The sequence below is a fragment of the Opisthorchis viverrini genome (assembly GCF_000715545.1).
Source record: "Opisthorchis viverrini unplaced genomic scaffold opera_v5_235, whole genome shotgun sequence".
In the NCBI taxonomy this organism is placed as follows: domain Eukaryota; kingdom Metazoa; phylum Platyhelminthes; class Trematoda; order Opisthorchiida; family Opisthorchiidae; genus Opisthorchis; species Opisthorchis viverrini.
In genome coordinates this window covers 4,235-20,537 of record NW_008751887.1, presented here as the reverse complement: position 1 = coordinate 20,537, position 16,303 = coordinate 4,235, and the positions used below count along the sequence as shown (strand labels likewise).

At 45.7% G+C, this 16,303-nt stretch overlaps 3 protein-coding genes across 3 annotated transcripts in view; 2 read left to right on the top strand and 1 right to left on the bottom strand.

The window, feature by feature from the left end:
• The window catches only part of T265_08656 (hypothetical protein), a gene marked incomplete at both ends in the record, with an annotated part of 37,437 nt that extends 30,057 nt beyond the window's left edge, over positions 1–7,380 (top strand). The window contains 3 exons of the mRNA XM_009174527.1: positions 4,915–5,178; positions 6,980–7,044; positions 7,167–7,380. Coding sequence (XP_009172791.1) covers positions 4,915–5,178; positions 6,980–7,044; positions 7,167–7,380 — 543 coding nt within the window. The remainder of the gene's footprint in view (positions 1–4,914; positions 5,179–6,979; positions 7,045–7,166) is intronic.
• Positions 7,381–8,131: 751 nt separating this feature from the next.
• On the top strand, positions 8,132–8,431 carry T265_08655 (hypothetical protein; the record flags this gene model as incomplete). Its single annotated transcript, XM_009174526.1, has 1 exon — positions 8,132–8,431. One exon carries the CDS (start codon positions 8,132–8,134, stop codon positions 8,429–8,431), a length of 300 nt encoding a protein of 99 aa, XP_009172790.1.
• Positions 8,432–9,014: 583 nt separating this feature from the next.
• On the bottom strand, positions 9,015–15,853 carry T265_08654 (hypothetical protein; the record flags this gene model as incomplete). The annotated part of the gene is made up of 3 exons (XM_009174525.1): positions 9,015–9,242; positions 13,507–13,616; positions 15,455–15,853. The coding sequence occupies 3 exons, from the start codon at positions 15,760–15,762 to the stop codon at positions 9,118–9,120; spliced, it is 543 nt and encodes a 180-aa protein (XP_009172789.1).
• Positions 15,854–16,303: the final 450 nt, after the last annotated feature.

The following is a 16,303-nucleotide window of genomic DNA, read 5'->3' as shown; positions in this document are numbered from 1 at the left end:
TTGAAGATGTAGGACAATAGCTCGTTCTCAGCGTTTGGAAGGTGGAAGAAATTCAAGCAGAACGGCGGATATCTATCATCGCTCCTACCCTAAAAATGTCAGATATTGGTCTTTGGCTTGTTCGCTGGGCTGGGCAATTCGACTGCAAACGTTTCATCACCAATCAAGGTTGGAACAACCACTAACCCACCACTGCGATCCCCAATAACGCACTGATGATGTCACCTCGATTTGTGATGAAACGTTCGCAATCAAATTGCCCAGCTCAGCGAACAAGCCAACGACCATCTACGCTACCTGAACTACCGACATCTTCCTCTGCCAGATATTTGTGAACCACCATAAATTGCTAACGTGCGTTATCCTGCGCAGGCTCGTCAGCACTCACAATGGACAGACTCATAAACAAACGTTCGGATTGAGCTACTTTGTGACGTGACGTGCTGCTTATACGGTTGCTGAAAACTTTTCAACCGTTCACTGCCTGTTTCACCTTTCCTGGAGTTCATCAGGTAGATGCATTCCCCGAGTTTCTGTCAACCTTTTGTTCTACGTGAACGCCATATCGTACACGAATTGTGTAGGTGCTAACATGAGACTGAGTTTTATCTCTCGAAATGATACTTCGGTGTCTTGAACAACTGAAACACCAGGTGTCGTTTGTGCGACATATTCTACTGAAGAATATCATAAACGACAGGCTCAGTTCTCACAGCTCTGTTCTATCTCTCCTACAACACGTGGAAGTCTACACTGTGTGAATGCGCACACACTACTCAACGTTTCTTCCCTAGGTTTCAAACATACGAAACAGTCACTGTGTCGACTTTCGAAGTGCCGAACAAACCTCTCGTGTGTTTACTTGCTCACCCGACTTAATAATTTGGTTGCGTATCCTGCTTATCTGAGCTCACCTCAACTTCAACTACCGGAACTGCTTATGACCTCTCCAGAGACCGAAACTCGAGTTCAGTGTTTCTCTGCTTTGGTTCGGATTAACAGAATCACCTCGCCAAGACAGACTAGATCTTACCATGGTGTGACGGTTTGTGTGCCTCCGTGATCTATTGAACTATACTTGGTACTGTTCATGCGGGGGGGCGAGATGGCTCAGTGGTTAGAGCGCGAATTTACTGACCGGAAGGTCCGTGGTTCGAACCCGACCTCTGCCACTCGACTTCCCCTGTCTAGGCTTGGGCGACCTGACAGTATCCCAGCCCTCGTGTGCCATGGCAGCTAGGCACCGAAAGGGTGCTACAGCTGAATGACTTACTACTTATACTTACTGTTCATGCGACACACCGAGTCTCCCATACCAGGTTACTCAATGGTTAGAGGTCTGATCAACAGTCTCCTGGACATCCAAGTTGCTAGTTGGAGCATGTGCGGCGACTTGTTCCATTAAACACCGCTGCCTTGCAGTCAGGCTTTGGGCCAAAGGCCTCGCTTAGCCATTGAGGAGCTAGCTGACCGAGAAACCAAACGAAAATATCTGAACTGGCTCCTTGAACGCCTACTTGGCGATCCGATATCTGATATAGACAGCCACGGGAAAAAGATATCCAAAGCGCTACTCAAGCCGGAACTTCTGTTTGCGGTACAACCTAGCCAACCTCAAACACTGGATCTCTTTGCTGGAGACCCGACGACAGATAACCCTGGCCGCGAACAAAACTCAACCTGACGCATCATTTGTCGCCAGATCAAACTGAGTATCCCTGCAGACCGAGAAGCCTGGTGGACCCGAAAGGCCGAACAAATGGAGGAGGCAAAAAATGCTGGAAACGTTCGCAAGCTGTTCCAGTTGATTCGTTCGGCTGGTCGTCGGAAGCCTCCTGTCATCGAAATTATTAGGAACCAAAATGGCTCTCTGATATCCAGCGAAGCGAACTGCTGGGCATAGTACTTCGAACAGCAGTTCAGTTGACCATCTGCTACCTCCAATCCAGAATCCTGGCCTTCAGCAGAAGGGTGGACTATGAATATGGAGCCGTCTTCAACGTCATAAGTGTCCGAGCGTATATCTCCACTCAAGCGTTGTCGTACTCCAGGTCCTGATCACTTTTTCACCCGCTGTATTCAAGGGTGGCGGTGACTGTCTAACCTTTTTATATCTGCCTGGAGGATAAAGACAGTTTCATCCAACTGGGCTGAATCGATAATAGCACCCGTTTTAAATAACAGTACTCGCAATGAATATGGTAATCACAGGGGTTTTGCTTTCACTCCCATTGTATCAAGGCTTCTGGCGTCACTGATTCTTCTTCATCTCACGGTGGCGCGCGAGGCCTTGACTCATGGGCATCAATCAGGGTTTCGACCAGCTGGGGGCTACGCTGACCATATATTCACAGTTGTTCAGGTGTTCGAGCAACGTTTTTATGTACAAATGACCCACAACCTTCATATTCCTTGACTTCAAGAGTGCACTCGGTTCTGCCGATCGGTCAGTGCTGTTAACCACACTTGCTTAACAAGGTATGCCCCAGAAGTCTGAACATGATCTAGTCCCTATATTCACGCACTCCTAGGCGTGTGAAAGAGAGCATGATGAGCTCTCCAAAAGCTTCCTTACAAAAAGTGCTGTCCGACAAGGATTCCTCTTCAGCTCCCTCACTGACGAAATAACGATGCGATGTTCAAATCGTTGCCGGTGAGAACCTTGTTGACCTGGTGTACGAAGACATCACCCTCATCTTTGAAGACGACAGAATAGTAACGACGTGACTAGAAAACGGGTATTTAGTTGTACAGCAGGTAATTCAGTCGCGGAAAACATCCAGCATTATCAACCATGGTGGCTCGGTCATGTGCTTCGCATGCCGAAACACCATCTTCTTGCCTGCCTTAGAATGACTCGAACCACTAGGTGGACAACGTATGACTTGGCATAAGGGCGTGAGAGACTACGAAGAATTTGGGCGTTGTACGCCTTCCAGATTGAGGTTCTCGTGACCCCATCCGCGCTTGGCTGGAGATATTGCAAGAAACGATGGCTGATTGATGTCAGTGGCTTTCGTGCTGTCAGTTTCTTTCCAGGGTGTCTGATTGAGCGCTTGACGTTGTGGACACCTCAGAATGCTTGACATAAACCAACATTAGGTCCCCTCCCTCCCTCATTCTTTTTCATGTGTTTTCATCCTAAGGTTTTAGATATAAATAGATTACTTTTATGGGATTACAGCAGTGAAGCATCATTGCCAACAGTGAGTTTGCTGCCTCTGATGATGAAGAGAGCTGTTCAAATGAAGCTGATGGGAATACATACTAACTACCCAATATTCCATGAACTTTTTCGTTCCTGTGAGCACACCTGTCTCTGGCATTGCCGCTACACGTATCTGAAAGTCCTTGACGGTCAAAACTCAGCAAATGGTTTGGAGTACGCTGTAATGTAGTCAAGTGACATGCTGGTGACAGCTGTTCTGCGGGTCTTATAATGGGTGACAGCTTGACACCAGTAGTTCACATCTAGCCAGCGGGCCAATCCCGTGTTGCTGTCATCGGCTGATGTGTCTAGTTTTTTTCGTTGCATTTCTGCCTGCATGTCGTTCACGTGTAAATGCAAGCGTACGTGTGATTGCATTGATTTAGGTCATCGGCTACGGTAGTGTGTAAGGCATCTACAAGCATTTGGCGATCTCCAGCATGTCTCTCATTTCGTTAGTCTGCATCTCTTCTTTGTACCGGCTATAGCCACCGCACTTCGGTTCAAAGTTTTTGAGCAGGAAAACCCAACCTAGTTGGTGTGTAAAAGGAACTATTCTAGCAGAAGCATACTGAGAGACTTCACGTATATCTGTGCTCAGCATTCACCTTCCGGCTGTATTTCTCTTGTCGTCGTCCCATAATGTTGCTGATGTGCTTGTTCATGTGTATGAACTTGATGAAACAAGTTCCACCGAAACACCCATTCAGCCAATACACCCACAGTGAATCAGACTTGGTTCAAATGTTGATACAACATTTTGTCGCACTACCTTCAAAAACACCACTCTCGTAGGTGTACCAATACAGTCATGCTATGAGCTTATAAGAAATAAATTCTGTTTACTCAGATGTTGCAGAACTAACAACAGAACAACCGTAGACGCAAAAACGACAAGGCTAATGGATCCTGTGTGCTCAGTTCACCAGAAGCTCAGTCATTCTTGGACAGTCACTGACCTATTGCTACGCTCCGTACACTGACGATGTCATCCGATTGGTACTGTTGATACAACATTTTGTCGCACTACCTTCAAAAACACCACTCTCGTAGGTGTACCAATACAGTCATGCTATGAGCTTATAAGAAATAAATTCTGTTTACTCAGATGTTGCAGAACTAACAACAGAACAACCGTAGACGCAAAAACGACAAGGCTAATGGATCCTGTGTGCTCAGTTCACCAGAAGCTCAGTCATTCTTGGACAGTCACTGACCTATTGCTACGCTCCGTACACTGACGATGTCATCCCGATTGGTACTGAAACGTTTGCAATCAAATTGCTCAGCTCAGTGAACAGACCAACGACCGTCTACGCTACTGAGCTACCAACGTCCTCCTCAATTGCAAATGTGTTTGGTATTCTACCGAGCCCCAGCGAACGCGCGATTCATACAATGAAAGGATCGATAAGTCTCACAACTCAAAGCTTTACAAACGAATCGATGCATCAGCTCACTTAATTCCTGGTGTACGGTAGACAGACATGTTAGTTTTGTCTTGAACAACCTTATAAAAGGTAGTCGGAGTCGAGGAAGTGTGTATACATGGTCAGATATTCCCACTCGTTCATTCCCTACCTGTATTATGCGATGAAGTTTCCCCATCAGCCTGGCTACTAATCTTTGCTTGTGAACACCCGTATTCCTAATTTTGCGTGCAGTAGTTGACGAACCATGTACTTTCGCATTCTTTCGACTTATAGTCGGGTTCCCGCGTGTCTTCCGGATTGGCTTATATTTCTCGGTTTGTGGCTAGACGTCCCGATGACCCGGTTCGATGGAACGCGCTGGCCCACTGGGCGCTGGAACGATGTCGGTCTATGGTCGAACCTCCCGCCGACCAGGAACTTCGAGAGAAAAAGAGACTGAAAAGTGCGAAGTCAAAACGCTTCAGCTTTGAGTGGTCCGTATTATTTCAAGCTATTGCAACCAGCTTGCGATTGCAATCCGAAATACCGATGGATGCTGTAAGTCCTATTGTGGTTTAGTCCACACAGTTGTGTTTTAGTTCTCTTCCTGAAAGATGTTCATTTATAGTTGGAACAAACACAAGTGCAATATCTAATCAGTTCAAGTTCAAGGTTGACCGAAACTCGGGGACTGCGCCTACCTGATGAGCCCCAAGAAGGGCGAAACCGATCGTGGGCTGTCGAAGAGTTTCCAGCAACCTTATGAGTAGTTTCCTTTATGAAAATCTAATCAGTTAGTTTGTTATCTATTTGGGAGTAGCGTCTGTTTGATATTTTTCGTACTAGGCTCTCAGATAGATATAGGCATTCAACAGCGATCACTGCTCGAAAGACATCGGCCACATTAGCGCAGGCTGTCAGCAGATAAACATTGAGTCTTCATGGGATATCAAACAAGTGACACCTTCGAATTCGGTCACCCCATCAGGTGACCAGACTGGATGGAAGCGAAGCAGTTTTATCGTTTTCACGTTGTTGTCTGTTACCACACCGGCGGAGTACACTATGACATGTACAACTAGTAAACTAAATCTAGCCAGCAGACCGCATGTTGCTTTATCTACGAGTGTAGTCGCCTACCCATAATGAGCAGTTAGCTATATTGGTAACGGAAATTTATCTGCATGTTTGATGTGGTTATGCAGCTATCCTTGGAACCAACTCAGCTCTTACTCTGTTACCCCATCCAGCTTCTTTCAAAGGTTCTGGCTGGTTGTGCACAACTGTGGCTCTCACAACGACAGGTCCCGGACACGAAGTGGGCCAACCTTCTCCTAACCGGATTACGCCGAGCCTTAGCTCTCTTTCCCCACACACCGGACCTTCGAACTCAACTTCTTCTGTATACCGCTCATCTTCATCAGCTGTAAGAACCACGTGCTTGCCTCACAGTGGTTATACCGCTCACTTCTGTACAGTTGTACATTCATGAATTTTCTGGTCAACATGACACCGTTTATCCTGCCCTTGTTTTCCTATTCATTTCTTGTTCGATATTTTTTCTAATCCTCCATAGCATTCCAGGTTGTTTCAATATTGTCCAGTTTTTTCAGACTACTTTTGTTACTGTATCATTTTGACCTACAGTAGCTTCCTCCATCCCCTGCGGATCGGTCAATCTGTTTTTGTTATGGGATGTTGCTGGTTGGAAGAGACGTTCGAACATGGCAGCTTCAATCGTGTATCGCTCAGTGTAATGAACAAAAGATTATGTATTCCCGGGCTGTCCTTGTGGAGTATACCCTCCTGGGAATGTTTTTTTCTGAGCGGACCACTAAATGTCTTCGAATTGAATTCTCCCTACGTTTAGTCACGTGTCTTGGAAGGGGCTGTCGAGGAGTTTCAATAGTGCCAATCATGAATTGAAGTTAACATGGACTATGCCGTATTTTTAAGTTTTACCTCCAACGCCATCCTACCAATACGTACGATCGTATGTTCTGTTCACGTGCGCATATAATGTGCAATTCAGCCTCCGCACGAATAACCTCTATTAGTTTGATTATAATTGTATGGTCACGAATTTCACCCGGGATTGTGCTTTATTTAGCGTGCCATTCTGCGACCAGTGCCGCAGCCTGAAATATGAACTTTCAGAGTGCAGCCATCCACCTGATATTGCACCGTTTGTGTATCATAGCAAATGCCAGTTCTAAGGCTGTTCGGCAGTTTTGAGGACATCGATCGACTTTGCCCTAGAGAGGCGACGGTCGGCTCATTAATTCACTGGTAAAAAAATCGACTGGAAAGATGGGCCGAACACTCCGAACAGCAGTCCAGCTGGCCTCTTGCAACACAGCCTGGGGGGACAATGCATATGGGCGAGTTGAATGTAAACATTGATCGCCTGTCGGAAGTAATAAGGTAAGAAATATCCTTACGGAAACGCAAGAAAACGCCGAGATTGGACGGTGTGTATCCAGTCCTCTTCAAAGAAGGCGGAAACTCAGTGGTGACCCATCTGACAAAACTTATTGGTGCTATAGGGAACAAACAGAAGGTTGCGGCATGTCGATTGTTATTCATATCTCCAAAAAGGTTCTGCGGGCGCTGTGTGGAAACTACCGTGGCATCAGTCTGGTAGCTGTGATATCGGAGGTACTCTCCGGTGGAATCCTCCAAAGGTTGACTGAACAAGGGGACAGCTATGAATACTTGACTCTCTTAAGGCACTATATTCCAACTCCCGCGGACGTATGAAGGTGCACAGGAAGCTCCCGATAGAATTCACATCAAGTGGTGGCAGGCAGGACTGTCATCTTGTTTCCCCTTCAACTTCGTTACTAATAATTGTGAAAGATGCACCATCAACATCTAATATCTGTGGGGTGCTCCTGGGGCGTGCGCCCACAGATATGCACATGCGCAGACAACATAGATCTTCTTGGATCTGACGGTTTGGCATGCACTCCACATCTGCAAAGTTCAAAGTGCTACTGCGAGACGTGGGGGGTCAAACCCTAGCCTCATGCTTGTGGATGAGGCGATTGAGGTAGTGGACCTGGGCGATTGTATCAGTCTTGGTGGTCTGACGAAAGATATTTCCATTCAGGTTGAGAAGACCAGAACAGCTTTTGTGAACCTGCGTCATGTGACGCAAGCTCAACATGAGTTTATCCATCGGGGGTCAAGTTTACTATGCTGTGGTGCGATTCATACTGCTATACGGGTCAGAAACCTGGCCCAGGGGACATGGTATGCAACCAAACTCAACGTCGTGATTGCTATCGCTTGTTAGTCGGACTACCCAGCCAACGCTCGGCTGCCGCTGTCTGCCAGGTCTACCTCAGGTGGGGTTCGCTAAAGACAGTGTTAATCCTACTGATTGCGTCTTGCTCCCATATCCTTATTTCGCCTTTTACTAGGACCCTCTTCCTCCGTGGCTGCACGACAGCTGGGTACCGACTTCCATTAATAATGTACTGTCGTCCATGATGGTGAAAATGCGAACATGGGTCCCATAGCCCTGGATGATGATACTTCTCCAGACGACAGTGAGGGTCGTCTGTCAGCCCAGTGTTCGTCAAAGCCTCATACACATGCTCTTCACATACCCTCGGGAAGCACAACACTGATGCAAGGTTTGTGTGGTCCTATGCTTCAAAGCGCTGGTTGGGATTGTTGGTATTCCGCCAGAAGCAGCGGCGGAAATGATGATTTGAAGAAGCGCTCACTGACAATTGACGTCAATCACAATCCAACCTTGGGCGTATATGTTCTTACTAAGCTACACAGGACCCTCGAGCTCTGATCGGTCATTTCGCACGGGCCTCGTACTAAGAAAATTTTCTGCCTGATTTTAACTCCTGAAAAACCTTCTACTCTGGGTTGATCATTTTCCTGGGCACTGAAACCGATGTCAGACCAAAATAGTTTGACCAAAGCTGGATGCTGTGCAGAACAGAACAGACACGACATACATACATACATATTGAGTCGACCCACTTCACCACGACACCCATCCGCAAGTGTTCGTAACTTTGTAACGGTCGGTTGAGAGTCTGACTGGATGTGGCAGGGGTGGATGGACCACTCTACACACACCAAAATTACTGCGCGCCGATAAAAAGCTTGGAATTTAGAAAGGGAAAGTGGTTCAAATATGTGGATTTTAACCATATGGACTGACGTATTGCGAAAGCTTCGGCGGTTCAATTCAGCGTGAAAACACAACAACAGGTACAGCAGAACCCAAAACCCATGTCGTATTATCCTTTTCCGTTTGAGAGCCGTCGGTGTGTGGGGAATGAACCGCAATCTGAAATGAACTATTCAGAAAAGTGTACAGGGGCTTCTGTTGAAGCGGCGTTGTGAGTAGAACGATTGAAGTCCCGTGGAAATAGAAGTACTCTGGAAATCTGGGTGATGATTTTATTGAAGGATACTGAAGGTGAAGTCAATGAATATAAGTATGAAAAATTTGAGTGCTGAACTAGATCAAATCTGTGATCGAGGTTTCAGAGGAGGCTGCTGATTTCTCAATTGTTTTTCTTTATTTTTCACGTGATCCCGTAACATTTCGAAAACGTCCGTTCGGAAAACTTCCGGCACTTCTCTGGCATCTGGTAAAGCAAACACAATCAGTAATAATGGTCTCCGCAACATAACAAGAGAGATCAACCTGTAAGGAAGGAAGTTTTACGAGGGAGTCATTTAACCAAATGGAGAAAATTACGCGTATTGTGTGCAACATTCCTATATCAATTTTCGTCCATACCAGTAGAAATAGTCTACATGTATCTGAACAACCTGAAAATTAAACGACTACAATTGGCTCGCCGCGGAGGAAAAATTCCTTCACACCAAAGAATTCTCATATTCTGACGTCAATTCTGCAATTGGGAAATGATGTTGATGTCAATTCAGTTGTTACTTCTACCTGAGAAGCCGGGTTGTCGAGGTTTTGCCAAGTCCTAAAAATAGTATCACATCCAAGGGTAATACATTGATATCACGAAATTCGGTTCATCTTTGACGGCCTCCGACGGCGGATTGTTCGATCGCTGATCATGTGACACGTCTGCCCAGGCTATAAAACCTGCTATATATTAAGACCAACTGATGAGCGTCGAAACCATGGCGATTTCCGGTAAACAGAAATGCGTGCTAGACAGCCTAAGAAGTAGAAGGAATTATAGGCTCTGCGTTATTTAGATGGACTTGTAACGAATCTTTTTATTCAGTGCAATATGTGGTACTTACATATTGGTTTTAATTTCAGCTGAGTGGTTCATATCGCAGTTTTACATTCCGGAACAACTAACTCGGATGATTTTTTCCATAAAGCTCATCATCAATTCCTTGTAGACAACAATACCTAATAGTTAGCTTGCTGGAAGCGCAGTGTGCTGGCTAAGTTCTCCATCAATCATGTAACTGGCCAGGTCTGTCGCTTGATGCCTCCGACGGCACTACACTTGTAAAACAGCGAGCACTAGTGTACGTCAATCAAGCTGACTTAAGGAAATAACTGAGAAAACGGCAAATTGGAGTGTCGAATATCGTATAGTCGCGTGTCGCTTGGCAGTTGAAGCTTATCACGACTCCAGACCGTTGAAATTCCCACTTCAGGCTCCCGTTTAACAGTGCTACACGAGTGTGACGAGCAATAGGAAATGGGACGACAGTGTCTCGAGTAACCAATTTAAATTTGCAGTATGTCCCTGTAAGGCGAATTTGTCACATAACAGTAAGTAGGGATATGTACCCTCCCAGCGAGAAGAATTCTATTTCTCGTAAGCATTTACTCCAAAGAGGCAATGTACAAAGGTCAGCAGACCACTTATACAAGATGTCCTTATAGAAGAGGTATCCGTAGCTAATGAGTCTGTTGTGATTCTGTGGGGGAGACAACGCCCGTGATATTGCCCAAGCAGACAGTCCGACAAAATGCCTCGGCGGGCGGGTTAGGCGAGTTTGGAATGAATCCAGATGACAGCATTTAGAATACTCTAACCGCCTTCGTGCTGTGGGTATCTAAGGAAGAACGTACAAACCCACACAGCCAAAATCGGTACTCAAATGCCCATAAGAAGTGTACAATTTGTACACGTTGGTCATTCGGATCGCGTCAAACTCAACGTCTTGATCAGACCCTTTAGGATGCAATGTTTCCACTAAAACCTGATGAACAACGAACAGCAAATGAAGATTGCTGAACTAAATTGCCTAGCTAATGAAGTCACTCTCTCACAGTTTGCGCAGAGAATCTTTAAAATGATTTCCTACAGAGTCAGCTCGTCCTCACGCAGAGGTTAAACTCAGGAAGTTAAAGTGAGCGATCGGTCTGGAGTTGTTCACTAGAATAGGTACTCAGTAACTTATTTCACCCCGGCTACCTGTTGCGTGAGGACAAGCCAGTAATCTTTAATGTCTCAAACCATAGCTGCCGATGGACGTGCATGATAACACTTCCTAAAGCGACACGACAAGTTTAACGGTTGCTGCAATTCACGAACGCACCAGTCACGGGAAAACGGAAACCTGATTTTCGGCGATAAAAAAAGAATGGAAGCTGTCAACGGAGGTATTTCGGCAACCCAATTTCTCACATTCACTAACAACGAGGTTAACCGACTCTATTCCCAGTTGATCTAGTCACGATCGATCAAGTTGACTTCTCAGGAACATGGTGCTCCAACCACTCCTAAATTATCATTCCTCGATAAAATTTCCCAGTTAGGAATGTCCTGCCACCCGGAAAGCCAGTACACCTTCCGCTTCACTAAAATCACTGTCATCCGCAGTCCTTAGCCACTCTGTGACTAATCACCGGTTGGTAGCTCACGATTCTGTCGCTCCCTACCACTGGAACATCGGGTGTTCTCATTTTGGCATTTGCCAATTCACAATCACCTGTTCCTCCAATCATCCAAGTGGCGACCGAAGGGAAACTGACTCGGAAACTACCAGTCCAATGAATCGTGCGACTAACTTTGTAAGCCTTACGACAATCCGGTCAATAACATCGATTTGGTTTCGTCCAACATTGTGAGAAAAGCCACTCAAATTTGCTTCTCAGTTATGGCATTTGACTATTGGAGATCTGTTGAGAGGAACGAGGAAAGTTTAAACATGCTCCGAAAATGGAATTTCGAACGGAGTGCAGGGGCACAGCCTGCAGCTGGGTTTTGTGCGCCAGCAACGACCAAAGCTGAGGCATACGCTAAGTTTGCAGAGCAATGGTCGGCAGGTTTTGTAGATATTGAAATGACCCGATAGGGTATCAAGAAGTTTTGGAGCCTACTGAACACAGTCCTCTAGGGATTGTAAACGAAAACGATACGAAATGGACGTGGGGGGAAATACTATACGTTCTGAATACACTCTGATGGACTATGATTTTATATNATATATATATATATATATATATATATATATATATATAATGATAAGGCTGGCCGAAAACGCAAGAGAGAGGTCTCGCTGATATGTTGGGAGAGCATACGTTGACTCGCTTTCTTGGCGAACAGAGGATGCCAAGATATTGACCAGGAAGATTAGAACCGAAAGAAATGTATCGCACGCCGCCATCCACGAAAGGGAATGTACAGACGAAACGATACATTATGAGTACATTGCAAGTGCGAGTGCCTTCCTGCTGAAATGCCTGAGTATTGGTCAAAGTTTTTACACGAGGGGGCGCCACAAACGGACGCCCATCCCGTGCCGGAGCACTGTCAGGTTTGTTTGAAGTGACTTCTGAGGAGGCACGGTCAGTGATCCAGTTCGCCGCTGGATCCATATTAGCCGAGCTTAGGTAAACTGACAGAAGCTGGTCTACGGGAACAGAGTGGTTTGATGGACTATTCGATCCTTTTGATAATTGCTGAGGTCCGCCTAGGACCATGTGGAAAGCATGGGCCATTCAATGCGGAAATCAGATTGGGGATGATCCTGAAAATTACGGTAAGTATATGATGATGTTGAACCACTACCAACGGCGCACCGCGGTCTTTCGAAGGTTTGTCTCCCGAAAGCCCATAGTGCAGTGTCCGTTGGTATCGCCTCCATTAGAGCAACATTTACCTTACTCGAGATCTGTTCTTCACATCAAGGGTGTGGACATTATCTGAGACCTTCCTATGAGACAGCGTTTTGCTGCCGCCTTTTCTTTTCATCCCGCCCACTGACGAGGTTCTGGGGTAAATGAAGCCTCATATGGGGACTGGTCTCAATGAATGGAAAGTGGACTATCCAGTATAAGCTGACGATCAGATCTAAAAGATATCTGGATGTGTCGGTAAGTGGACAAACTGATGAAGTAGTATCAACAGACACGGCGAACAAAGCAGGGAAGTTGGGAACCCAAGGTTACGCATATTACGTTCCTTGGCCCGTTGTCCCCTTGAAAACGAAAAAACGCGCGACGGGATAATTTAGCGCATGTAACCAGACTAGCGTATGAGGGTGCTCAGAAAGACGAGAAATCAATGCCAGCTCGGCAGCACGCATAGAAACGAGAACTGGTACATTAAAGATTGGGTTAGATCGATTCACAAACCTCCTAAAGATGTGTTGCATGCGAGCAGGCATTAATGGATGTTTGTAATCTCTGGATGTTCTGGTTCTGTTACTTACTCTTTGCACCAGTAGGGATTTTCATACAGACTGACACTAGCCGACGACCTAGACATCTAATTAATGGCGCGCGTGAGTGAAGAGTGATATTTTACTGCTTCTTTCGGATTGTGTGGCAACCATGCACGTAAAGGAGGACAAAGCTGAACGATTCGGTTTGATTCGGGTACGTAAACACAGCAACTGAAATATAAAGCCCTAGCGACATCCAACAGAAAAATTGGACAACGAAAGAATCCGACCTACCTGTAACCCAATAGTATATGTCCCAATCGTTGTCTGCTAGGTTGATCAAGGCATCATAGGAACCCACCTGATCCGGTGTCAATTTATCTATGTATTCATCCACAAAGGTGCTAAATTTAAGTAGTGGAGAAAAAATGCTAGTAATAAAACTGGTAAGAAGTAAGGTGTTAAATTTAACAAAACTAATCGACCGCGGCAGTCCTGTTGTAAAGAAAACAAGTTGCGTCCCAGAGTGCAAACTTTTCAGGCACTATACAGTTAACTTCCCTAGAGACCGTTTTTCAGAAAAGGGCATTTCTGGTTGATCCCTGCAAGCATCGTTTGCATCGCAGGACCGTCATAGAACAAAACAATGTCGACTCATCCTTTCAGTGTCTCTCTTAAGAACGCAAATGTACAGTTGACCTTCGGGAATGACGTCATGGTAAATTCTACGGACTATGTCGATCAGCCTTTGATGGTTCGCGTGATCCATTCAAATGAAATATAACAAGAACGCCATCATTTAGATGTGTTCTGAATTGACTTCGTTTGTGAAGCTTCAATCTTACATTTCACCGATGTTATTTGGTGTGCACTGGCAACATGTTTGACAAGTATAAACTTCACCAAAATTACTGTCATTCACGGGATCCTCCTTCAATCCTCAGATTTAGTGAAGCGATCACCCAGAATTGTCACATAAACCAGAGATCTTTCTGTTTCAAAGATACCCTGTTTGGGACACACAGATCGTGGTATTGGTGGTTCCAGCTGTTTGTGCTGCTCACTGCAAAGGCAATCCAAACAACGCTTGCAAGCCCTTTAAAAAACCACTATCTTTTAGAACCGCCTGTAGATTTGAAAACAACCGACGGACTCGCTAACCTGGCGACTGCACTATCCTGTCCTCCATTGTCTAAATATGACGAAGAGAAACCGGGCCTTACCCGTCTAAATTTGACAAAACGTTCAAGGAAGAACGAAGCACTGTTGTCAGTTCCAGTTTCCACCGTAAAGCAAATACTATCGCACTGGCTATTGAGGTGTCATAAAAAATTCTTCGGTCAACCGCTGCCCCAAAATGTTGCCGCTGCTTATGACGATGATTTCCTACTCCCTTTGTAGCCTACAATTTCCTCGACTGTCGTCTTACTGACCACGTCGTTTACATTATTCCCGGTGGGGGCGAAATAGCTCAGTGGTTAAAGAGCGAATTTACCAACTGGAAGGTCCGTGGTTCGAACCCAATCTCTACATTTCAACTTCCATTGTTTGGTCTTAGGCAACCTAGCAGTATCCCAGCCCTCATGCTTGCTTCGGATGGCATGGCAGTTGGGCACCGAAAGGGCGTTACAGCTGGACGATTATCTTTATTATTATTATTTCTCGTATCCTTACTGACCGACCCATTCGGGACGAGAATTTGCTATTGACATGGGGACGCGTGAGCTTAGAGGCACCGCTATTATTGTCCTTTCTGTAGGATGAGTCATCGCATATCCTACAGGCGGAATATGAAAAACGGTCGCGGCTGAATATCGTCTGCGAGGATCCGGGATCATAGATCCACCACAACACTGGTTAAAAGTACTCACATTCAGTGTTGTTGTAGCTGTCCTTCTCTTCCTAGTCATCATTCCACAACTATTCCGTCTTTTACTTGTTCTTCTGTGCACCGTTTATCCCACATCGTCCAATGACATAAGCTGTGGCGATCCGAACCACCGTACATACATATGCGGTTCACAATTGTAGAACTGGATAGAACCAAAAACAAGTGGGGACAGCTTCAGAAACGATTCACAAGTATATCAATGCCTAGTGTACTGTCACAAAAAGTACCCTATCCAACACTAGATTTGGATACTGTCAACCACAAACAGCGCTGCTACTGGGAATGAACCCATGTTGTTCGTACTTGATGAAAACCTGTGATAGACCCAAATGTCATAGGAAATTCACTGACCTGAGTAATATCCCATTCTCTAGATTACCACGTTTCCTGCTCTGATATATCAAACGAGCTTTTCGGTTCTCAAGCGATTCCGTTCGGCGCAACTCATGAAATCTTGCATGCTGCAACACCGTAAGATTGGGATCCGGCTCATCCACAACACCGGACCCGGACGAAAATAGATTGTGGTGACGGGATAGTAGCGTTGCACGGACAGAACGGCCGAACAATGTAAGTGAATACCGGGAGGGGGCTAACTGACGTAACATGGTTCCCATCTCAAATAGGCTAAAATGAAGAAAGATGGTATTACGGGACATGCAGGTACAAACCGTTCAGCTGTAACACTCTTTTGGTTGCCACTCTTTAGTTGCCACGCCACCCGAAGGAAACAAGAGGGTTCAGATACTGTCAGCGGGAGCAGTCGAGATACCGAGGTTGGTTTCGGATCACGAACTTTCCGAGCGCCTTTTCTGCACCTTAACCATAGAGCTATATCGAGTAACACGTGCGTATAGATTATGAGGTAATACCACTTCTGAAGACGCTTCTTCATGCGTGTGGGCGTGAATGAAAGCAGACGCTTTCTGTTCCAAAAGCTGAATGAATTACTTGGGCTTCCTTCCCGTCCTGCACAGAACTACCGCTGAGGTAAGCTCAATCGAGCATACTGTAAGTTGCCTGGCTGCGTGCGAAGTTCCCCGCAATAAAACCTGTGCGTAACGTGTGTACCCTCACCTTTACATTACAGAGAGCTCTAAATCCATCATCCTAATCGACTGCAGCAGGCCAACAGCAAAAACTGATGTCTGACTGCCATCCAACTATGAGAAAGGGATAATTAAGCAAAGAATGGAAAGG